Source organism: Phyllopteryx taeniolatus, chromosome 10 (genome assembly GCF_024500385.1).
Source record: "Phyllopteryx taeniolatus isolate TA_2022b chromosome 10, UOR_Ptae_1.2, whole genome shotgun sequence".
Lineage (NCBI taxonomy): Eukaryota > Metazoa > Chordata > Actinopteri > Syngnathiformes > Syngnathidae > Phyllopteryx > Phyllopteryx taeniolatus.
The window spans coordinates 7,968,777-7,988,580 of NC_084511.1; the positions used below are offsets into that span (position 1 = coordinate 7,968,777).

Here is a 19,804-nt window from a genome sequence, read left to right on the forward strand (position 1 = left end):
CAAATTGTAACATTATAAACACATGAGAAATCAAATTTGCAATAAAAGACATCAGTTATTGGTTTTTTTAAATAGATACAATAAATTATTTTGTCTTTATCTTTCTAGCCTTTCAAGTTTCTTTTTTATGGAAATTGTTTTTCAAAGGCCAATAACAAAACAACCCAAAAAATAAGAATTTCCTTCAATAAAAATCCAACCTTTAAACTATTAATAGTTTCCGCCTAGGAGTTGAAAAAGTGCATAAAGAAAACATTCAAGCTACGTTATATACTTTTGGCACAGCCACAATTCCGCACACAAGACAAACAGGTCAAACATAATCTCCCTCCCACCTGTCTTAAACGCTCCTGTTTTCCAGCTTTTGTTTGGCCATTTTTGGGAAGGGGAGGTGTAAATTTGCCCAAGGAGACTGTTAGCAAGGTTGCTAATGACCTCAACAGAAAAGGAGTGGGCTCTTGCCAGTCTCGACTGACCTGCCAACACACTAGCAACGTATTCTAGGATTTGTAGCAATGGTGTTGCATGCGCTATATGGGGGGCCAGCTTTAATACACATTTGATATGATCTCGCGGGCCAAATATAACCACATCGCGGGCCAGATTTGGCCCCCATGCCTGAGTTTGACGTTTATAGTGTACATGAACAACATTAGATGGATGTAAGAGAAAAACATAAACTTTCTATATTTTGTCAAGCGCAATCATTTGAGACTCAGGACTGAGAACCAGCCTTTTTGGTTTGCGTTCCTTGTCTTTGTGTCCTGGTTAGAACTTCATGACACTTTGGAAAGAAAGGGTCTTATACTGTAAATGTGTGTGTGTGTGTGTGTGTGTGTGTGTGTGTATATATATATGAACCACTGTAAATGCAGCGCTCTTTATGTGTAATGTATTTTTTTTTATCAGTTTGAATTAAGTAATGATTATCAGTACCTCACTAGGCATGAACCTCACCATGTGTCACTGTGCAAGTATTTAAGCTCACTCATTCAAGTGTCATGAGTCTGTCATCGTGTTTGACGTGTCTTTATCACATCTAGCGCTTCCTCAAAGTATAGTCATAGCATTATTGACAACAGACACATTTATCAACAGCAACAGTACATTCAAACATCCCTAAATGTACATACAGTATATCCTCTTAATAGGAAACATGGAGAGATGTACAGAGTAAAAGAAACCAAAAATGATTTAGCTGAATGTTTATGGTAAGAACATTTAAAAACATTCTTAAGAATAAAGACTTACAAATTGCTGGTGATAGAGTGTTCAGAAAAGAAGACTGAAATGAGTCAAAGTCTGATAAGCCACAGCAACGTGTACCATCCAGTTACAGGTTTGTCAAACTTATCAGGTGCCGCATCTGTGGACAGAATGGCCCATGGGGTCTGGAGGAGATGGATGTTATCATCGAGTCAAAATACCTGAAGACATACAGAATTATGAAAGAGACTCTTCTATGTTTTCACAAAAAAGGTTTGGCTCTAATTGTAAAACTGTGACCTTTTGTCCTTTCCAATAACTAATAAAGAATATGTGACTGTTTCTCTCCCTGCACTACCAGACCTTCAGTGAATCATAAGCAACATGCAACAATCATAAGCAACACTGAATGTCATGTCAATTATTAATTGCAAAACACAACTTCAGACTCACTATAAAGATTGTATGTTTCTAAAACCATTTTGTGTGGTTTGTTTCACCGAAAAATGTTTTCCATCTGTTCATGCTCAGTCGTTGTGGGTATAGCTGACATTTTACACACTCGCACAAATTATCTCTGATCTGATACATCTGCCCAATATAGCCATGCATGCACATGTGTGGATTTCTAAACAGCCCATTTTTTGGTGTCCTGTGTAATGTGCAAACAGTAAAACTGTTCAAGTCAATTCAATTCGCAGTAGTTTTATTTGGCTGCAGTTCTTTTCATCTTTTCAATAATCTATCAATACTTTATTTGCTGTTTTCAAATAGGCTTCCCTTCATTTGAACATGATTAGATTAAGGCAGAAAAATTCACATTCACACGATCTCACTTTGTTGATTTAGTTTACATGACTGTTAAGCATTATTCCAAAATAAAATAATGTATTTCAAGAAAAACAATGTAAATCAAGGAATTTGTTATAGAAGAAGACAAACTCAGGATGAAGGACTTGCCAGTTTTACCCCAAAACTGTTCCACTTCAGTCACAATAGGGGCCTCAAGAGCTGGATGGAGACTATTAGAAAACAAACATGCATGCATTCCTCACCCCCTACTCTCAAAAGCACACAGTGATGCTGACCTGGAACACCTGCATAGCATTCCGGGTGTTTTTAACACAGATTTTAGCTTAAATAATGAAAAACAGCTGCAAAAATACAACACACACAAGTAACAGCCTCCTTCATGCAGCAAAACAATTAGTATGCTGAAGGGTGCACAAGCTGATGGTAACAATACACACCCCATTCCGGAAAAACACATGCTCATATAAATTCCACTCAAGACATATAAAAGTGTTGTTGTAGCTTGAAGCACTGTGTGAGAAAGTCAGATTGCTGAAAAAAAAATAGCAGAGGCAGCATGTGAAATAGAGAAGGGGGAGGGAGAGGCACCAAAGGGAGAAAAAGAGGGGATCTTGAGGAGGAGGAGGAGGTGGTGGTGGAAGAGGAGAAGGAAAGTTTTTTAGAAACTCACATTGAGAACACAAAACGGCAGGCTCACTCACGAGGAACAACTGAGAAAGGCACTTGAAATATTCATCAACATCAAACAGGTACAGTAAACCAATTTCCTTTTCTGTGTCCTAAATACAAAACAATTTATTCTTGGCGATTGCGTATTCCGTGTTGGCATTCAAACAAACCAATCAACTGAAACAGTATTTTACACTTGGATTCAAGTTCCCACGGAAACCATTGAGCTAGTCAGTGCACTCATTTGGTAGGATTCCAGTAGTACATTGTCTTTTGTAAAGCTTGGGACTTTTTGTCCTAGTGCAAATGTTCTAGTAAAATCAAAACACATTTTCCATATTTCCAGTTTTTGGTAAACACAAACATACATACTAAGGGAACGTGGTATTACCAACAAGCTTTTAAAAGGGAAAACATGATGATTTTCATTGTTTATATTGTGTTTAACGCATTATTCTTAATGATGTTTATTTTCTTTCTCTTTGCATCGCTTTCAAAATGAACACACTTTACATTTGGTACACCTGCAATGTTATATGTGACTAAAATACAAAAAATATATAGTTAGTTTGGTGAATAGAAACCGCTTTTACTTTTGTTAAGAATTTCCTTTATTTGTCGTGGGTAAAAATTGCATGTTGATCTCTATCAAGTTTTTTTTTACACTGATTATAACAACGTTCATACTGAGTTTGAGGCATTATTCGCAATGTTTCTTTTTTTTCTCTTCGCATCATTTTTAAAGGAGACACACTTTAAATTAGATACATCTGTACTGTCTAATGTGACTACAATAAAAGAAATTCGACAAACAAGAGTCCGATTGCCTCGATATAACCTTTGCGGATTACCATGACCTGGTTGACAGCGAATCTACACGTAGACATAAAGAAGACACAGCAGTTTTAGTAAGCATATTGGTATTCATCTATTTATAATTATTATGATTGTAACCACACGTTAAAAAATGACATAGGCAGTTATATTATTGGTCTAACGATATGACAGATGCCTGTGATTATGACGTTCGTATTGGTCACTGTAGGTTACGGTTATTATATTGTTCTGGTCATCACCCTTGTGATGTCTGTCCACAGACATGACATTACTGCGTAGGAACCCAACTGTGCTTCTCCTTTTTCTGAGTGCCTGGCCTCTCTTTCACTCCCACCTCGTCACCGACGCAGCTTCTACTTCACCTCCCATCACTCGTCCGAGGTTCACATTTATTACTGGTTTAGGTGCAGATTATGATGAGGAATATGACGAGGATGATGACCACGCCAGCAAACGTCCTCCAGAAGTACTCGCCACCACAAGGACGCAGTTCCTTCAACGGGAACTGTGCAAGTTTAACCCTTGTTTGGAGAATCAGGTGCCCTGTGCGAAGCTGTTGGCAGAGACTGGATGCCTCTGCCCTGGCATCAGTGGGGCTGACCAGCCTCCTCATGCACCACGCTTACATGCACTGATACCAATCCATAATGGAGATAACAGGGGGAAAGTTGAAGTCAAGTGGTGTGCTCCAACCTCTGTGGTGACTCAGTACAGAGTGGTGGTGGAAGGACAAGACGGAAAAGCTATAGAGTTTGAAGAAGCTTTCCGACAAGGCTTGGTGGGGTTTCTGGAAGTTGGAACCAAGGTGTGTGTGGAGGCAGTTAACAAAGCAGGACACAGCATGCCCACAGAGTTTTCCTGCACACGATATGACCCTCCCTCATCATCAGACTATGACGTGTTGGCAGGTATTATTGGAGGAGGGATTATCCTCTTGCTCCTCATCTCAGCTGTGATCTTTTGGAGATGTCATAAGAACAGAAATGCAAAGAGAGACTCATCTGATGGACTTGGGAACCCGTCATACAGCACAGAAGGGACATTATAATCGAGAGAGGATACTTTAGGGCAGGCACTTATTAGGAATTGGTCCAAGAGAGGATTATATACCATATCAGGAAATGTGTCAATATAGAAGTTAAATGTTGTTGTTTTTTTAATACCATACAATGTTACATTTCAGGGCTAGAACTACCTGTTTTTGCTGGCAATTTACTCAAGTGGATTTCTAGTGCATTTTTTTGTTAATATTATTTTGGGGTAATGACAAAAACGTTTGGCAATAAAATAATTGTGTGTGTGGAAAAAAATAAGTAACTTAAGTTTTGTTTTAATGGGATAATAAAGTTTTCTTTTCTTGGCTTTGGTATTACTGGGTGTGACATCCATCCAGATAGATAATAGAATGAGACAGATAAGCATTATTGATATAGAACATAATACTGTACCTTTATGTGGTTGTTGTTTTTTAAGACTGTATTAAGCATCTGAAGTTGTGAAGGTTTCCTATGACCAATCTGCTAAACTACCGAGTAAAAACATGCTCTTTATAAAGCTGAATCGTATTTTAATATTACTATTACATTTTAAAACTGCGGTATTTATTTTTATTCACGGAATAAGGTACAATAAAACGTTGATATTATTGGTTGAGAGGAATATAAGTCCCGCCTTCTCTCGGAATTTATATCAATGGTTTGTCACTAAACAACATCAGAAAGAAGGTAGTTTATGGTCCATTCATTGAGAAGTTTACGAGACATTTTGGAAACGAGAAGGGCAGATTGAGGTGAGTGAATAGTCCGACTACTTTCTTTATCTACCGTGATTTTAGTCATTAGTAGTTTTTATTTTTGCATTTGAGTTTTAATAATTTAGTGAAACGTCCTTTTCAGTTTCATTTCAGTTTAGACACAACCGTGTAGACTTCGCATTAAAAATAAATAAATAAATAAACATTACACCAGCCGCCTAAAATGCGTGTTAAAAGGTGTGGGATATGACGCTATCCTTATACAGACGTGACATTTATTCATCTATCACTTGAAAGGACAAGCAGTGACTCAGCAAAGTAGCAAAACTTGCTAACTTGCGTCTTGTACTCTAGTTAGCAAATTAGACCAAACCCGGAAGCTAGAAATCTCCAAGCACCAACCAAAACAAACACAGTACACACACAACTTTATCAAACGTTAACATTGCCATGCCTACGGGAGCGTTCGTGAAATGTCATCGTGATGTAATTATGGGGCATGAGCATTAACATTGGTTGGTAGAAGTCCCATTCACCTCCATATAATTTTAGCTAAGGAACCCTGTTTTCCTGGCTTTTTATCGCAGCATGCAAGTTTGGGCCAGCTGGTGCCAAGCAAAGCTATGTAGCAAAGCTTCTGTACAACAGTGGCAGCCAGGATTTGCCTTCAATGCCTGCTTGTGAGCCGTATCGTATTAAAAGTACGTGGACATACCTCAAGCAAGCCTTAAACAAACGTCCTCGAAGTTAGGCACAAAAGTGTCCCAAATCTGTCCACCTCGGCTGACTGAGGGGATAGATTTGTTCGACAAGTTTGAATGAAGGTCTACACAAAAGATTTCATGAAAGTCTACAAGTCTCTTGACGCATCAAAGTAAGTTTCAATCATTCAGTTGTTGATTGGAAAATGTAAAGATGGCAAGACATCTCCATACGTGACGTGTATTTGCATATTATAAGACTCGCTTCCATTTGTAATTTGTAGCCTTTCCACGATCAGGATTTTTGGGACCGATCAGCGAGTTTAAAAAAACGATAACCGATCCGATCACAAGATGGAGGAATGTGTCTATTTAAATGACCTGTTCATTTACTGTATATACTTGTGTACTCAATTGCTCAAAAATATATATTTACAATAAATAATGTATCTTTGTTCCTCTATTTATGCCAGTGAGGTATAGTGACAGACAGAACAAATGAATGGTCTCCTATTAGATGGCAGGAAGTAAATACAGTAATTAATGTATCCACTTTTTGTGACATTTTTGTTTGTTGGTGTGCCGTGAGATTTTTCAATTGTAAAATATGTTTCTTGGCTCCATAAAGGTTGGAAATCACTGCTGTAGTCAGATCGGGATTCTAATCTGTCAGGTCAAACCAATGTTACATGACAGAAATAATGGGTGCTAACTTACTGTAATTAAATTACTTCACCCACACCGAAACTTTAGAGCATGATTCGACAGAACGGCGGTATGTTTACGTCGAACCGTTTGTGCTAACAGTAGTTTGCTAGGCTACATAACATTTTATTGCCTGCTTGTGAGCCGTATCGTATTAAAAGTACGTGGACATACCTCAAGCAAGCCTTAAACAAACGTCCTCGCCTGTCCTGAGCACTGGTGAGCACCAACACACGTTTCTCCCCATTTTGTCCTTATAATACCGTCGGCGTGCTCCACGCTTGTTGTCGTCGCCACGGTAGCGAGTGTATCCGGTCGCATTTGAGTTGACAAGAAAGCCCAATGATCGTAAAAAACTGGATGCGGTTGTATCGGAATACAAGATTTTATTGCAGTAGTCTGTCGTGAAAGAGCAAATTTGTCTTGTAGTCTGATCCGGGCATTACGTGTTGCCTGTCTCAGACGTGTTGTCTGTCCCACACGCCGAAAAGTTTTTTTTTTTGTTTTTTTTCAAATAACTTCATTGGCCGTCTGATATTTACAGTACTACGTCAAAAGATGCGCGACAAGGCTATAAATAAACTAGCTTTTGGATTAAAATATACTGTGCACGGGACGGCGATCTTTTGCGGATTGGCGAATTATGACATTAAAGCCGATTAGCATAAAATGCTAAATATCGGCCGATACCGATCAGCCGCATAAAATCGGTGTAGTCTAGTGATTTGTATACGATGGTAGGCCTACTTAAAAGGTAAAATATCATCAAAAGTCTTCAAGTATATGTGTGAGATGCAAGGTATTACCTAATGTGAGATTTATATTTTGTTTGTTTGTGCCAAATCTAATTTAAAATGAACAATATATCTAATATAATTATATTATATTGCAAAAACGTTTTTACAAAATGAAGTGTCTTACCATTACTATATAAAGGGCCGAAAGCAAACATGGTCGGACAGTATAGTTCCACTTGTGTCACGTACTGTGGCTGCACGCAAGCTTTGAATGAGCTTCATGTGTGTTTGGGATGCCGTAAAAGCTCTAAGAATCCTTCGTTGACAATCTGTATGTACAGCTCATAATGCAACACGACACTACCATTTATTAATTAACGTAAATAAGCGTCAATAACCCGGTAACTTGTGGTCGGCTATTGACTTCCATAGGCTTTCTGCCAACCAAGACACCACGTGACCATTTGGTGACGACACGGCGAATGCTCCCATATCACGAAAAACACCAGTGTGGAAGTCAATTCAATTACATACCGGTGTTGTGACAAAAAGTGAGACCCGAAAAATCTCAGACCAGGACGTACCCAGCAGGCTATCCAGGGGTCGATATTGGTCATGGCATGCGTTTAGGAGTTCTACAGTCAAAGAGAAGAATGCTTAACGTCAGCACTCACTTTAAAAGTGTAAAATTTGAGCTGTTATAAATCAGTGTGTCTACATGAATACATTACTAAATGTGAGAATCGAAGTCTCTTATCTCTACCAGTCACTTAATCTTCAAATATCTCCATATATTAATGCAAACACACACACACGCACGTATACTCTTTTAATATATACACAACTGTTGAAACACAAAGTAATTCTCCATGTTTGTGATTAGGTTTTGAATCCAGTTACTCAAGTTATGCAACAATTGCTTGTCACTCAGTGATTGTGTCCTATCATCTGGGGTCTGGCCTAAAAGAAAATGCAGACATTTGTTGAGTGTTCAACATGAATTGTATTATATTTCTTTGTGCTTTATAGCCACTATGGATATATCGTATGAGGATCTGAAAACACTTTTGGAAAAAGACAAAAAGCTACTTCTTGTCGATGTCCGTACTCAGGAGGAAGTGGATGAGGGACGTATACCCGGATCTCTTCATATCCCAGGTTACCTCCTTTTGAATCTTTTACTTGTAATCACGGTAGTCCAAATACGTGTGCTCCTCAGCCTGGAATGCTGTTTTGCAAGTCCACTTGTTTTTCTTACGTGACGATTTCACATTGAATTATTTCCATTTAATTTCACTTCAATAACTCAGTTGATGCTGTAGAAGATGCCTTTGGATTGGAACCAGAAGGGTTCAAGGCAAAATACGGGGTCACCAAGCCATCGTTGGATTGCTCAGCGCTTGTCTTTCACTGCCACCTGGGCAAGCGAGGGGCAACGGCTACAACCAAAGCAAAGCAGCTTGGCTATGCAAAGTAAGTTAATTATTTTGCCTCAAAGTACTTGATGAAGTACAGTGATATGGGCGTTGGCTGTTGACATATTCAATTTACTCTTGTTCCTTGGCATGTACTGATACATTTATTACTCATAGAATTATCACTGCTTGTGTTCTTGTTTCAGTGCGCGTAATTACACCGGCGGATACAAGGAGTGGTCTGAGAAAACTGGACAATGACTTGTATTGTACGAGAACATGGTGTAAAATACCAAGGGGGGCCATATAGTTTTGTTTCTTTTGTATCCTGGTATGTTTTCATTAAAGCAATTAAAAGTGATACTTTCTGTGTTGCATTTGGTCATCATTGTCGAGTCATTCATGTAAACATTCTACAATTAAGAATAACAAGGACCGGAAAAAGGCAGAGAGAGCATCCAATCATTGTTTGTAGTTTTTCCCGTGTTAGTCCTCTATTATAAACAATAAATATTTAGAATTGTTTTAAATCTCTGGTTAACGAGCAAAAACCTTTTTTCCCCCAAAACACAGTTTCTAATTGTATTATGTTGGTAAATTCCATGACAATTTTATACTTAAATACAATTTTACAGTAATGCAGCTTTAAAAAAACATACGAATGTAGAAATTTGATCTACTTTTTCTTTTAAGTAATAATCATTATTGAAGTGTTATCTTGTGCACAATGACATAACATTGAGCTCCACTGATGACGAAAATGTATATTTGTTGAAAATGTACTCACTAAAAGCGTTTTTAATGTTTGAAAGCAATTGTCAGAAAGATATACTCTGATGTTATTTCAAAATTATCTGAAAGATTATGACATTATCAAATGATGGTTAATATCACCTGTGGCAGTCTGACACAGATATACTCAAGATGCTGGAACAAATAAAACAGGTAACTTTTGTGATAAAACAAGTAACTGTTTTTTTTTCCCCATACCAGAAACAATTTAAAATGTGAGTTATCATTTACAGTGGTATTGTGAAGCGCTGTCCTTAATGATTAAAAAAAATATGCATGTTCTCCAATGATTAGCATAGCAACATATAGCATGCTATGCTAGTAGTAATCTAGTAGTTTTCATTGACCCTTAGGCGCTGCAGCTATTTATACTTTTGGGAAAGAAAGGTCACTGTCAAGGAGGACTTTTGGTTCTACTCTGGGCTGAACCAGGAGCCGCAAACTGCTCTGGTAAGTTATATTAAACTATTTAGCCATTTTAGATATTTTCAGCTAAAGCTAACAGTGACTAGAGTTAATGCTTCGTGCTCCCAATGAGAGAGAGCCTTGGCACAAATATCTAAAGCTATATCTACAATTCAAAGGTTAGTATTCTGTTACATTAATGAATAAATAACATCAGCAGTTTTATGTACTTGTTACTTATTTGATATGCAATACATCATCAAATTATTCTCTATTACATTCATGATTCCTTTTCATTGATAATTTAGTAAGGTAAATGAAATGGTCCAGTGGTTCTCAACTGGTGTCACCTTGGAACCTGCATTTTCCTATTGTTGCAAAGTTGTTACACCTTTGTTAAGAGCAACAAAGCTTTTTTTGTTGTGTGTTTAAAATACAGTAGGTACGGAAAGTATTCAGATCATTGCAGCCATTTGCTAAAATCATTTAAGTTCATATTTCCCCCCTCATTAATGTACACACAGCACCCCATATTGACAGAAAAAAAAACAAATTGTTGAAATGTTTGCAGATTTATTAAAAAAGAAAAACTGAAATATCACACAGCCCTAAGTATTTAGACCCTTTGCTGTGACACTCATATATTTAACTTGGGTGCTGTCCATTTCTTCTGATCATCCTTAAGATGGTTCTACACCTTCATTGGAGTCTAGCTGTGTTTGATTATACTGATTGGCCTTAATTAGTAAAGCCACACACCTGTCTATATAAGACCTTACAGCTCACAGTGCATGTCAGAGCAAATGAGAGTCATGAGGTCAAAGGAACTGCTTGAAGAGCTCAGAGACAGAATTGTGGCAAGGCACAGATTTGGTCAAGGTTACAAAAAACATTATTCTGCACTAAAGTTTCCTAAGAGCACAGTGGCCTCCATAATCCTTAAATTGACGTTTGGGACAACCAGAACCCTTCCTAGAGCTGGCCGTCCGGCCAAACTGAGCAATCGGGGGAGAAGCGCCTTATTGAGAGAGGTAAAGAAGAACCGAAAGATCACTGTGGCTGAGCTCCAGAGATGCAGTCGGGAGATAGGAGAAAGTTCTAGAAAGTCAACCATCACTGCAGCCCTCCACCAGTCGGGGCAGAGTGAACCGGCGGCAGCCTCTCCTCAGTGCAAGACACATGAAAGCCCACATGGAGTTTGCTAAAAAAACACCTGAAGGACTCCAAGATGGTGAGAAATGGGTTTCTTTGGTCTGATGAGACCAAGATAAAACTTTTTAGCCTTAATTCTAAGCGGTATGTGTGGAGATACAATACAGTCCCAACGGTGAAGCATGGTGGTGGCACCATCATGCTGTGGGGGTCTTCTTCAGTTGCAGGGACAGGACGACTGGTTGCAATCGAAGGAAAGATGAATGCGGCAAAGTACAGTGATATCTCGGATGAAAAATTCTCCAGAGTGCTCAGGACCTAAGACTGGGCTGAAGGTTCACCTTCCAACAAGACAATGACACTAAGCACATAGCTAAAATAACGAAGGAGTGGCTTCAGAAAAACTCTGTGACTGTTCTTGAATGGCCCAGTCAGAGCCCTGACTGAAACCCAATTGAGCATCTCTGGAGAGACCTGAAAATGGCTGTCCACCAATGTTCACCATCCAACCTGACAGGACTGGAAAGGTTCTGCAAGGAGGAATGACAGAGGATCCCCCAAATCCAGGTGTGAAAAACTTGTTGCATCATTCCCCGAAAGACTCAAGGCTGTATTAGCTCAAATGGGTGCTTCTACTAAATACTGAGCAAAAGGTCTGAATACTTATGGCTGTGTGATATTTCAGTTTTTCTTTTTCTTTTTTAAATCCGCAAAAAATTCAACAATTCAATTTTTTTTCCTGTCAATCTGGGGTGCTGTGTGTACATTGAGGGTAAAAAATGATTTTAGCAAACGGCTGCAATATAACAGAGTGAAAAATGTAAGGGGGTCTGAATACATTCCGGACCCACTGTAACCTCTAAAAACATGTACAATACGGTATATTTTTAAATGCAGTTTCAAATACGTTTGACGTACCGCCAAAAGCATATTGTATTTTACAGATGGGTAGAGGAACATGGCTAGCAATATAGAATGCTTTTGTCTTTATTGTAAATGCAGTTGTCGCACTGGGTTCAGCATTTCCTAATGTTGTAAAGTTGCAACCCACTTTTATAGAATTTTAGAATAAAAAATAAATTGTTTCATTTAGAAATAGCCTCTGAAAACACATGTACAGTATATTGTATTTTTTAACACCATTTCAAATGAGTTTGTCATACCACCAATAGCATATTGTCAGCCATGACGACCGCTAGCCTTAGCCTGAGCTGTACTGTATTTGTTTATGGAGTAAACTAGTGACTAGAGCACAACTGAGTAACAGTTACTGTCATTTACCTAGTATGTTCCATGTGGGAACTTGGTATGCCTCTGTACTGTACTGAGTGAATCAGAATACAACTCTAATTTAATTTACTAGCTGTCCGCGACCCACTCAAAATGAGTCTGTGACTCACTTTTATGTCCCGGCCCACCAGTTGAGAATCACTGAAATAGACTGTCTTTCTTCCCCCACGGAGTATGTTTTTTTTATTTTATTATTATTATTATTACAAATATGAATACTGACACGGCAGCACGGTGGACGACTGGTTAGAGCGTCAGCCACACAGTTCTGAGGACCCGGGTTCAATCCCCGGCCCCGCCTGTGTGGAGTTTGCATGTTCTCCCCGTGCCTGCGTGGGTTTTCTCCGGGCACTCCGGTTTCCTCCCACATCCCAAAAAACATGCATTAATTGGAGACTCTAAATTGCCCGTAGGTGTGAATGTGAGTGCGAACGGTTGTTTGTTTCTATGTGCCCTGCGATTGGCTGGCAACCAGTTCAGGGTGTACCCCGCCTCCTGCCCGATGATAGCTGGGTAGGCTCCAGCACGCCCGCGACCCTAGTGAGGAGAAGCAGCTCAGAAAATGGATGGATGGATGGATGGATGAATACTGACACAATATTGCATATTTGTATGGTTGTTTCGGCCACTTAAAGTCTGTCCAGTGAGTAGAGAAGATTTTCGAGACTAATTAACTTTTGATTTCCTCACTTAAAAAACAGCAACATAGCCTGTAGCCTGGAGTTGTTTGGAATTCTGTTCTTGATAGAGGAAACCTAAACAAAGGCTGAAAAGTATGTCCTTATATGTTGGGCAGTTGCAGCTGCGGGTTCCAAGTGGAGAAGAATCCAACCGGAAACACTCCAAAATGGTATGTCCACTCATGCATATAGCTCACCAAACACTGACATCATGTCACCTTTGGTACAGAATTTTTTTTCTTTTGCTTTAGTGCTCACAGATGTGAAGTTTTCCTGCACTGGAACAATTCCTGAGCCTGACCCAGAGGAGCTGCATGCTTTTACCGACGTGCACGGCTCCCTGAAACTACTGCTATCCTTTCAGGTCTAAAAAAAAACAACACTTTGTTCGTATCTCGTACAAATTAATAGCTTTTGTCTGTTTGTCTCATTATGGTGCACAGGTAAAGGATTTAAGATGCCTCAGTCCAGAGTGGCCTGCCCGTATCAAAGCTTTCCTGAGCATATTTAGTCTGGCCAATGCAGCGGTAGGCATGGTTCTGCACAGACTTATTTCCACAACTGAAGTGGAAAGAGAAAATGTTTACTTTTTTTTCATAGACTAGCGTGCACCTGCGTTGCAAATTCCCCCAGCAGACCATCCTGGAAGAATTTAGGTTTGTATTATTTATGTATAAGTACACTGCAAGTAGAATTTTGTATGTACAATATTTGTCACTGTGAAATTTAGCAAAACTATGCTGCCTTTGATTATTTACGTGTGCAATATTTTACCGGACCAACTCTTTCTTGTATTTGGGATGTAATATTGGCACTATGGAGCTTCAGTAAACGTGAGAGATGAATTAAAATCGTCCATGAATTCCTGAATCCCAGACGTTTTTCTGTCAAGAGGCCTGAAATCAGGTCATATGAATTTCTCAAGCTTATCTACGTCACTAGTGAAGGTCTCTGCCTACCCCTCCGCTACGAGCCAACGCTGTCAACATTACAAATGTGTGCTCTCACAAGTGGGTCTTCTACACGGAGGCAACCAATCAGAGGAAAGGTGGCGGTCTTAGCCAAATATGGACAAAGCGGATACAAAACTGGGTCAAACAGAAGTAGCTGTCACAGGGGCCTTTTCAGGACACTGGTATGACAAAACCAAGCTGTTTTTTTAAATGTAATTGACACTTTTATACTAAGTCTATGTTAGAGAGTCACTCTATGGAGGTATAAATAGCCAAAATATGGAACTTTTAAAAAAAGACAATCCTAGATATGCTTGCAGTGCTATCCATGGACACCAAAATATTAAGGCCACATCCCACCGTGCCACCATTGCGGAAATTGTTTAAAATGAGCACATCTGCCTCACAGTTCTGAGGACCCTGGTTCAAATCCAGCCTCGCCTGTGTGGAGTTTGCATGCTCTCCCCATGCCTCCGTGGGTTTTCTTCGCGTACTTCGGTTTCATCCCACATCCTAAACACATGCATGGTAGGTTAATCGAAAACTCTAAATTGCCTGTGGCTGCGAATGGTTGTTTGTCTATATGTGCCCTGCGATTGGCTGGCGACCAGTTCAGGGTGTACCCTATCTCTTGTCCAGAGTCAGCTGCGATTAGCTCCAGCACTCCTGCGACCCTATTGAGGAAAAGCGGTACCGAAAAGGGATGGATAGTTTTTGGGGTATCCTAACTTACTATCCCTAAATAAATAAAATGTTATATTTACTGTATAATCAGGTAAGTACAACAAAACTTAAACATTCATTAAATTCAACTTATTTTATGATCAACATTTTATGTAGTTGTCTTCATTGGAGTGGTACAATTTCCATTGTTTTCAGCACATTTTGATGTTGACCATAACTTCAATCCAAAAGGTCAATGCTCATCAAATACCAGAGACCAACTATGTGTATTTTGCATTTAAATAACCATGTTTAAAAAACATTCGTCACTGTGATAATAAAATAATGTTGTATTCTTGCAGAGCGAACTTCACAAAGAGACTTACACTGGCAATGGAACCGTCACTGATGTTGGATGTCACTTGCAGTTCCCTGTCAGTAGTGGACAATCCAGTCCATGTCAACTTGTATCAGAACAAATACTGCCTTTACAAATATAAGAATCCTCTGTTTTGATTGACACTCCCAGAGAGATATTTATTTAACCACATATTTATTATTGTGATTGTAGTTTTCAGCGGTGTAGAACTGCACTGGATCATACTTTGTTGCACCAGAGCTTTGTTGCACCTCTTGTGTACTGCAACTAAATAAGATGTGTCAATCAAAACTGAGAATCATTATAAGTATGCCAGAGTTTTTGATGCAGCTTTCTTATAGTCTTTAACTAACAAAACAATGTAAGAGTCTGAAAATATTATGCTTTCATGAACTAAAGCCATTCAATAATTATTAAACCTCTCTTTCCATCCCTTTGGGTTTGAAGCGGCAACGAGTTGGTGAAAAAAGGAAGCTGGTGTCCCGGAGGCCACCCTGTCCTGGGCAGCGTATTGCCTCTTAGCATCCCACCTGCGACCATGGACAACGGCCTGTACGGCGAACTCAACATGCAGCTTGTGGCTCTCCTGTCACCTTGTGTGCTGCAATACCCTAATCTGGAAACACTTCTTACGCATGTAGAAGTATCCTTTAATTTGTAAATGTTTATATTGTGTACTTATCGTACTGATTACAATACCTGAAGGCGAAATTCAACTCACACTTTGCCATATATTTTTTTGTTGTCCACCACACAGAGGACCAGATCACACGCATGCACCTCTTGAGATAGGGGTCCACTGCCTTGCTCATGGGCACCTTGACTGTTGTCAGGAAGCAGACTAGCATCTCTCCAGCAACTTTTTAAAGTATTTACAGATGCGCTACTGCTGAGCCAACTCACTGGTCACATCATCTCACACAAATCCTACACATGGCACACATTGAGTTCCTTAACTTGTGGCTAGGTGTTGTCTTACCCCCCATCTCATGTTCCAATGACATTCCCCTTCGCCTTCTTCCAAAGCCTTGTCACTCATCTGGACTTCCAGGAATTTGGGCAGCGAATCCTCCACTGCCCCTCCTACATTGGTTTGTGGCAAATTTCACATGGAACAACACACACAGACAGTCAAGATACATTGTGCATGAGTTCCAGAACACACCTAAATCTTAAAGAAATGTTCTGAAACAGTTACTTTTTAAAACATGACGTCTAAGATAAACAGTTATAGAGCTTGTGTGTGAGCACAAGAGTGAGTGTGAGCACAAAGCTAGCGTGACTGGGCTTGTTAAAGCCTTAATAAAATACATGCCTGGTATTTTAATGCAACTAAATAAAACTTAACAGAGCGAGTTGCAAGCACATGGGAAGAAGATGTTATATACTTGCTCTGTCCTTCTCTGTGACAACAGTGAGAAGAGCTTATTTAGTCTCTCATGTCATTCAGTAATCTGTGCAAAAAGAGACAAAATGGCTGATATTCATTCACTCTGCTTAGGTTTTAGCATGAACAATGTGGCAAAAAACACAGTCAACTCTTCTTTGGAATGTTCTCTTTTTTTTAGCTGAACAAAAGATCTGTTCCCTATCATCCCTGTTCCTCCTGTTTCCTATTTTAACAAGCTCAGTCTTCCTGTTGTACTGCATAAAATTACTTCCAGGTTTGAGAAAGACTGCAGTTTGTGTTGTAATTTGTCACTGACTCATATAGGAAATAGAATGGAAATAATTCCTAGGTCTTCATAGGTTTTTTTTATTATAAAGTGCAATACTGTTTTTCAGTTCAAAATACCTGTGACTTAAAATTTGTGCCTTAAAATACAATCACTGTGACCAGTTATTTCGCACACGTAAATGAGAAACTGAAGCAAAATGTTCCCAAGAAATCTGAAGTTGTTTTGTGATATGATTAAGAAAAAAAATCAAATCTTAAGATTGTCCTAACGTTTTGTTCTTCATTAAAACAAAGGGAAAAACTTCTTATTTATTATTATATTAAGTATAGTACTGCGTTTGGGTGACGACCAGTTCAGGGTGGACCCCGCCTCTCGCCCAAAGATAGCTGGGATAGGCTCCAGCACGCCCGTGACCCAAGTGATGATAAGCGGCACAGAAAATGGATGGATGGATGATTTTAGTGGTCCGGCCCCTTTGACATCAAATTAGGCTGTACGTGGCCCGTTTGACACCCCTCCTATGTATGATGATGAGATGATATGCAAGGCTCGATTGCGTGCTGTTTTACAGTATAGTATAGTGTTTTTGTATAGTAGTGATGGTTTCTATAATGGTGAAGTGATAGTTGTGGTATTAAGAGGTGCAATTAAGTCAGGCATGTCCCAACTGAAGGCCCTGGTACCAAATGCACGGCCCGCCACTGTGAAAAATAATTCATTAATATGTCTTTATATTTTGCACTCTTTGCTCATTAATTTATTTCAGACGGGTAATCTGAGTAGCATTGGTTTCAACTTAAAACTATCTTTTACTGCAGTCTTCATCAGTTGTTAAAAATATTGTTTCCATTTTTGTATGTATGTTGGAGGTTACGTCGATTGAATGTTGGGTCCAGACAACATGCACCACTCAGTTTAATTAGGCCTCCTTCTATGATAAAACTCAGCTGTAAACAGTATTGACAAAATGACATTTACAGTAAAGTGTCACTTACATTTGGAGCTCTTAACATAAACTAATCATAAATTATAGTGACCCTGATGTAAACATACTGTATCTTGGCCTGATTCAAGAGAAACTGTTGAACTCGTGTTTCATCTTTTTGTAATTGACACTTCAGCACGGATGCTAGCCACTGATTTAAATCATTTTAAAGTACTGTAATACATTCCACAAAATAAACTTAAATATTAAATAGTGCTCTTGGCAGCGCTCCTTCAGCAAATGTGCTGTGGACTCACAGTGTATTCAATGTTATTCAATGGTATTTTTATGGGTTTTGTCTTTTGGTTTGATCTTCCTCTGCAGATCCTTCACATGAAGGCAGCATTGTATATGCTGTGGAGCACAAAACCTGTCAGGAACCTGAGAAAAGGTTACAGTTGCACCCTGTAAAGCAGAAACTCTTGATCTTCCTCTTTTTGCAGCACACTGACCCATTTGTCTCACAGCTTTCTGACTTTATGGGTAAGAGACTGATGGAGCAAATACTAACTAGATTTTTAGTCATCCTTCTTGATTTGGAGAGCCGAAATTGAGTCTCAGGATTCACTGTCATGGAATGATAGGTGCTGATACCCTGATTGGGCGCCACCTCGAGGACATTCTGAACAACAACAGGCGGGCAGTCACAGGAGCGCTGCACACTGAGTTAAGTAATACATTGAAGGCTCAAGATCGCAGAAAGAAGGCGAGTCCGATACACACACACACACACAAAACTGTCAGAGTGTGAATACTAAAGGTGTGTGTATGTATGTGTGGAAAGGACCAAGAGAAGCTGCTTTCGGCTGCTGAGGTCATTCTTAGCACATCCATCAGTATTGTGAGCTGCAGCACCAACTTGAACTTCAGACTAGCCTGCCTGAGTCGCATGCAGGTGACATTTGAATGCCTTGCAGCTGTTTTACTTTTCTAGATGACTGCAGTCCATTCATGTGTATGCAGGTGAGCAATACTCATGAACTGGCAGCCTCTCTCCGTGAAGCCTTGCTGAGGGTGATATCATGGAGATGTGTCCCCAGGAAAGGGTGCTACTCTGCTCAGGTACCCAGGAGGCTTGTTCAGTTTGTGTCAATATGAATGTGATGTGGTATATACTATGTGTTGTTGGTTTACTTTGGTTTATAGGTAGAAGAACGTCTGGAAAGTGCTGAGGACACCAGAGCAGAAATCTGATCCTGAAAAAATTTTTGCTCATGGTTGAATTCTGCAAAAGTAATGTTAAAAAGAATAGTTTATATTATGTGCTTCTTGAAAATGTACTTGAACCAAAATATGTTGAACCATTTGTTTATAGCTTGTTTCAATGTTGGAAGCTTCGAATCGAAATTGAGCAAAAAAGCCCTTTAACTTAAACATTGTACAACATGTAAATGTGGACAATAAAATGACAATTATGTCAAAAATGTTATGTTTTTCCACTAGATGTCAGAAGGTACAATATACCTGTGTATTCACCTGTTGCAATTCATACAACAGAATAAGTCATGGCCTGCTATGAGTATATAAGCTTGTGTTCAATTAAACAGGCCCACATTTAACACAGAGCAAGTCAATTTTGAAGTAAATTGAGAAAAGATTATTAATAAAGTAGTCATACTTTTTGTGACATTTTTGTTTGGTGGTGTGCTGTGAGATTTCTCGAATGTAAAATGGATGCCTAGGCTCAGTAAATATTAATCAAACACTGATCTAGATCATTGCCCCCTTTTTATTATCACCAACAGTTAAACCACGGGAATTGAAGAAAAACCTGTTGTTTTTCCCTTTGTTTTTGTCATGTTTTCCACTCACACATAACCCCAACGTAATAATAGTAATAATTAATAATAATATTCGGATACATTTGTTGCGGCTGACTGGCGACCAGTTCAGGGTGTAGTCCGCCTTTCAACCCGGAGTCAACTGAGATAAGCTCCAGCGACCCTGAACAGGATAAGCGGTGCTGAAAATGGATGGAGGGACGTGTGCT

General features: G+C 39.2%; 3 protein-coding genes across 7 annotated transcripts in view; 2 read left to right on the forward strand and 1 right to left on the reverse strand.

The window, feature by feature from the left end:
* slc16a2 (solute carrier family 16 member 2) overlaps positions 1-2,546 on the reverse strand; it is a 55,776-nt gene extending 53,230 nt beyond the window's left edge. Inside the window, exons 1-2 of one of the 3 annotated variants that reach the window (XM_061786938.1) lie at positions 2,457-2,546; positions 1,252-1,427 (exon numbers count right to left, since the gene is read on the reverse strand). The gene's annotated coding sequence lies outside the window, so the exon portion shown is untranslated. Of the gene's footprint in view, positions 1-1,251; positions 1,428-2,175 lie in introns of all 3 variants that reach the window. The other 2 variants (XM_061786937.1, XM_061786936.1) reach the window with 2 other exon arrangements.
* Positions 2,547-2,614: 68 nt separating this feature from the next.
* On the forward strand, positions 2,615-9,199 carry si:ch1073-303k11.2 (thiosulfate:glutathione sulfurtransferase). Of its 3 annotated transcripts, none has more exons than XM_061786963.1 (4): positions 2,628-2,768; positions 8,451-8,579; positions 8,732-8,894; positions 9,043-9,199. In XM_061786963.1, the coding sequence occupies exons 2-4, from the start codon at positions 8,456-8,458 to the stop codon at positions 9,095-9,097; spliced, it is 342 nt and encodes a 113-aa protein (XP_061642947.1). In that variant the 5' UTR covers positions 2,628-2,768; positions 8,451-8,455; the 3' UTR covers positions 9,098-9,199. The 3 variants fall into 3 exon arrangements, with proteins under 3 accessions (XP_061642945.1, XP_061642947.1, XP_061642946.1); XM_061786962.1 differs by lacking the exon at positions 2,628-2,768 and adding an exon at positions 4,577-5,314; XM_061786961.1 differs by lacking the exons at positions 8,451-8,579; positions 8,732-8,894; positions 9,043-9,199 and adding an exon at positions 3,786-5,085 and having other exon boundaries at positions 2,615-2,768.
* Positions 9,200-9,350: 151 nt separating this feature from the next.
* zgc:195212 (DUF4554 domain-containing protein) lies at positions 9,351-19,441 on the forward strand. Its single transcript, XM_061786941.1, has 14 exons — positions 9,351-9,781; positions 9,982-10,078; positions 13,272-13,325; positions 13,407-13,519; positions 13,599-13,682; positions 13,756-13,811; positions 15,134-15,205; positions 15,598-15,793; positions 16,118-16,241; positions 18,139-18,297; positions 18,399-18,520; positions 18,599-18,709; positions 18,778-18,876; positions 18,961-19,441. The coding sequence occupies exons 1-14, from the start codon at positions 9,761-9,763 to the stop codon at positions 19,006-19,008; spliced, it is 1,356 nt and encodes a 451-aa protein (XP_061642925.1). The 5' UTR covers positions 9,351-9,760; the 3' UTR covers positions 19,009-19,441.
* Positions 19,442-19,804: the final 363 nt, after the last annotated feature.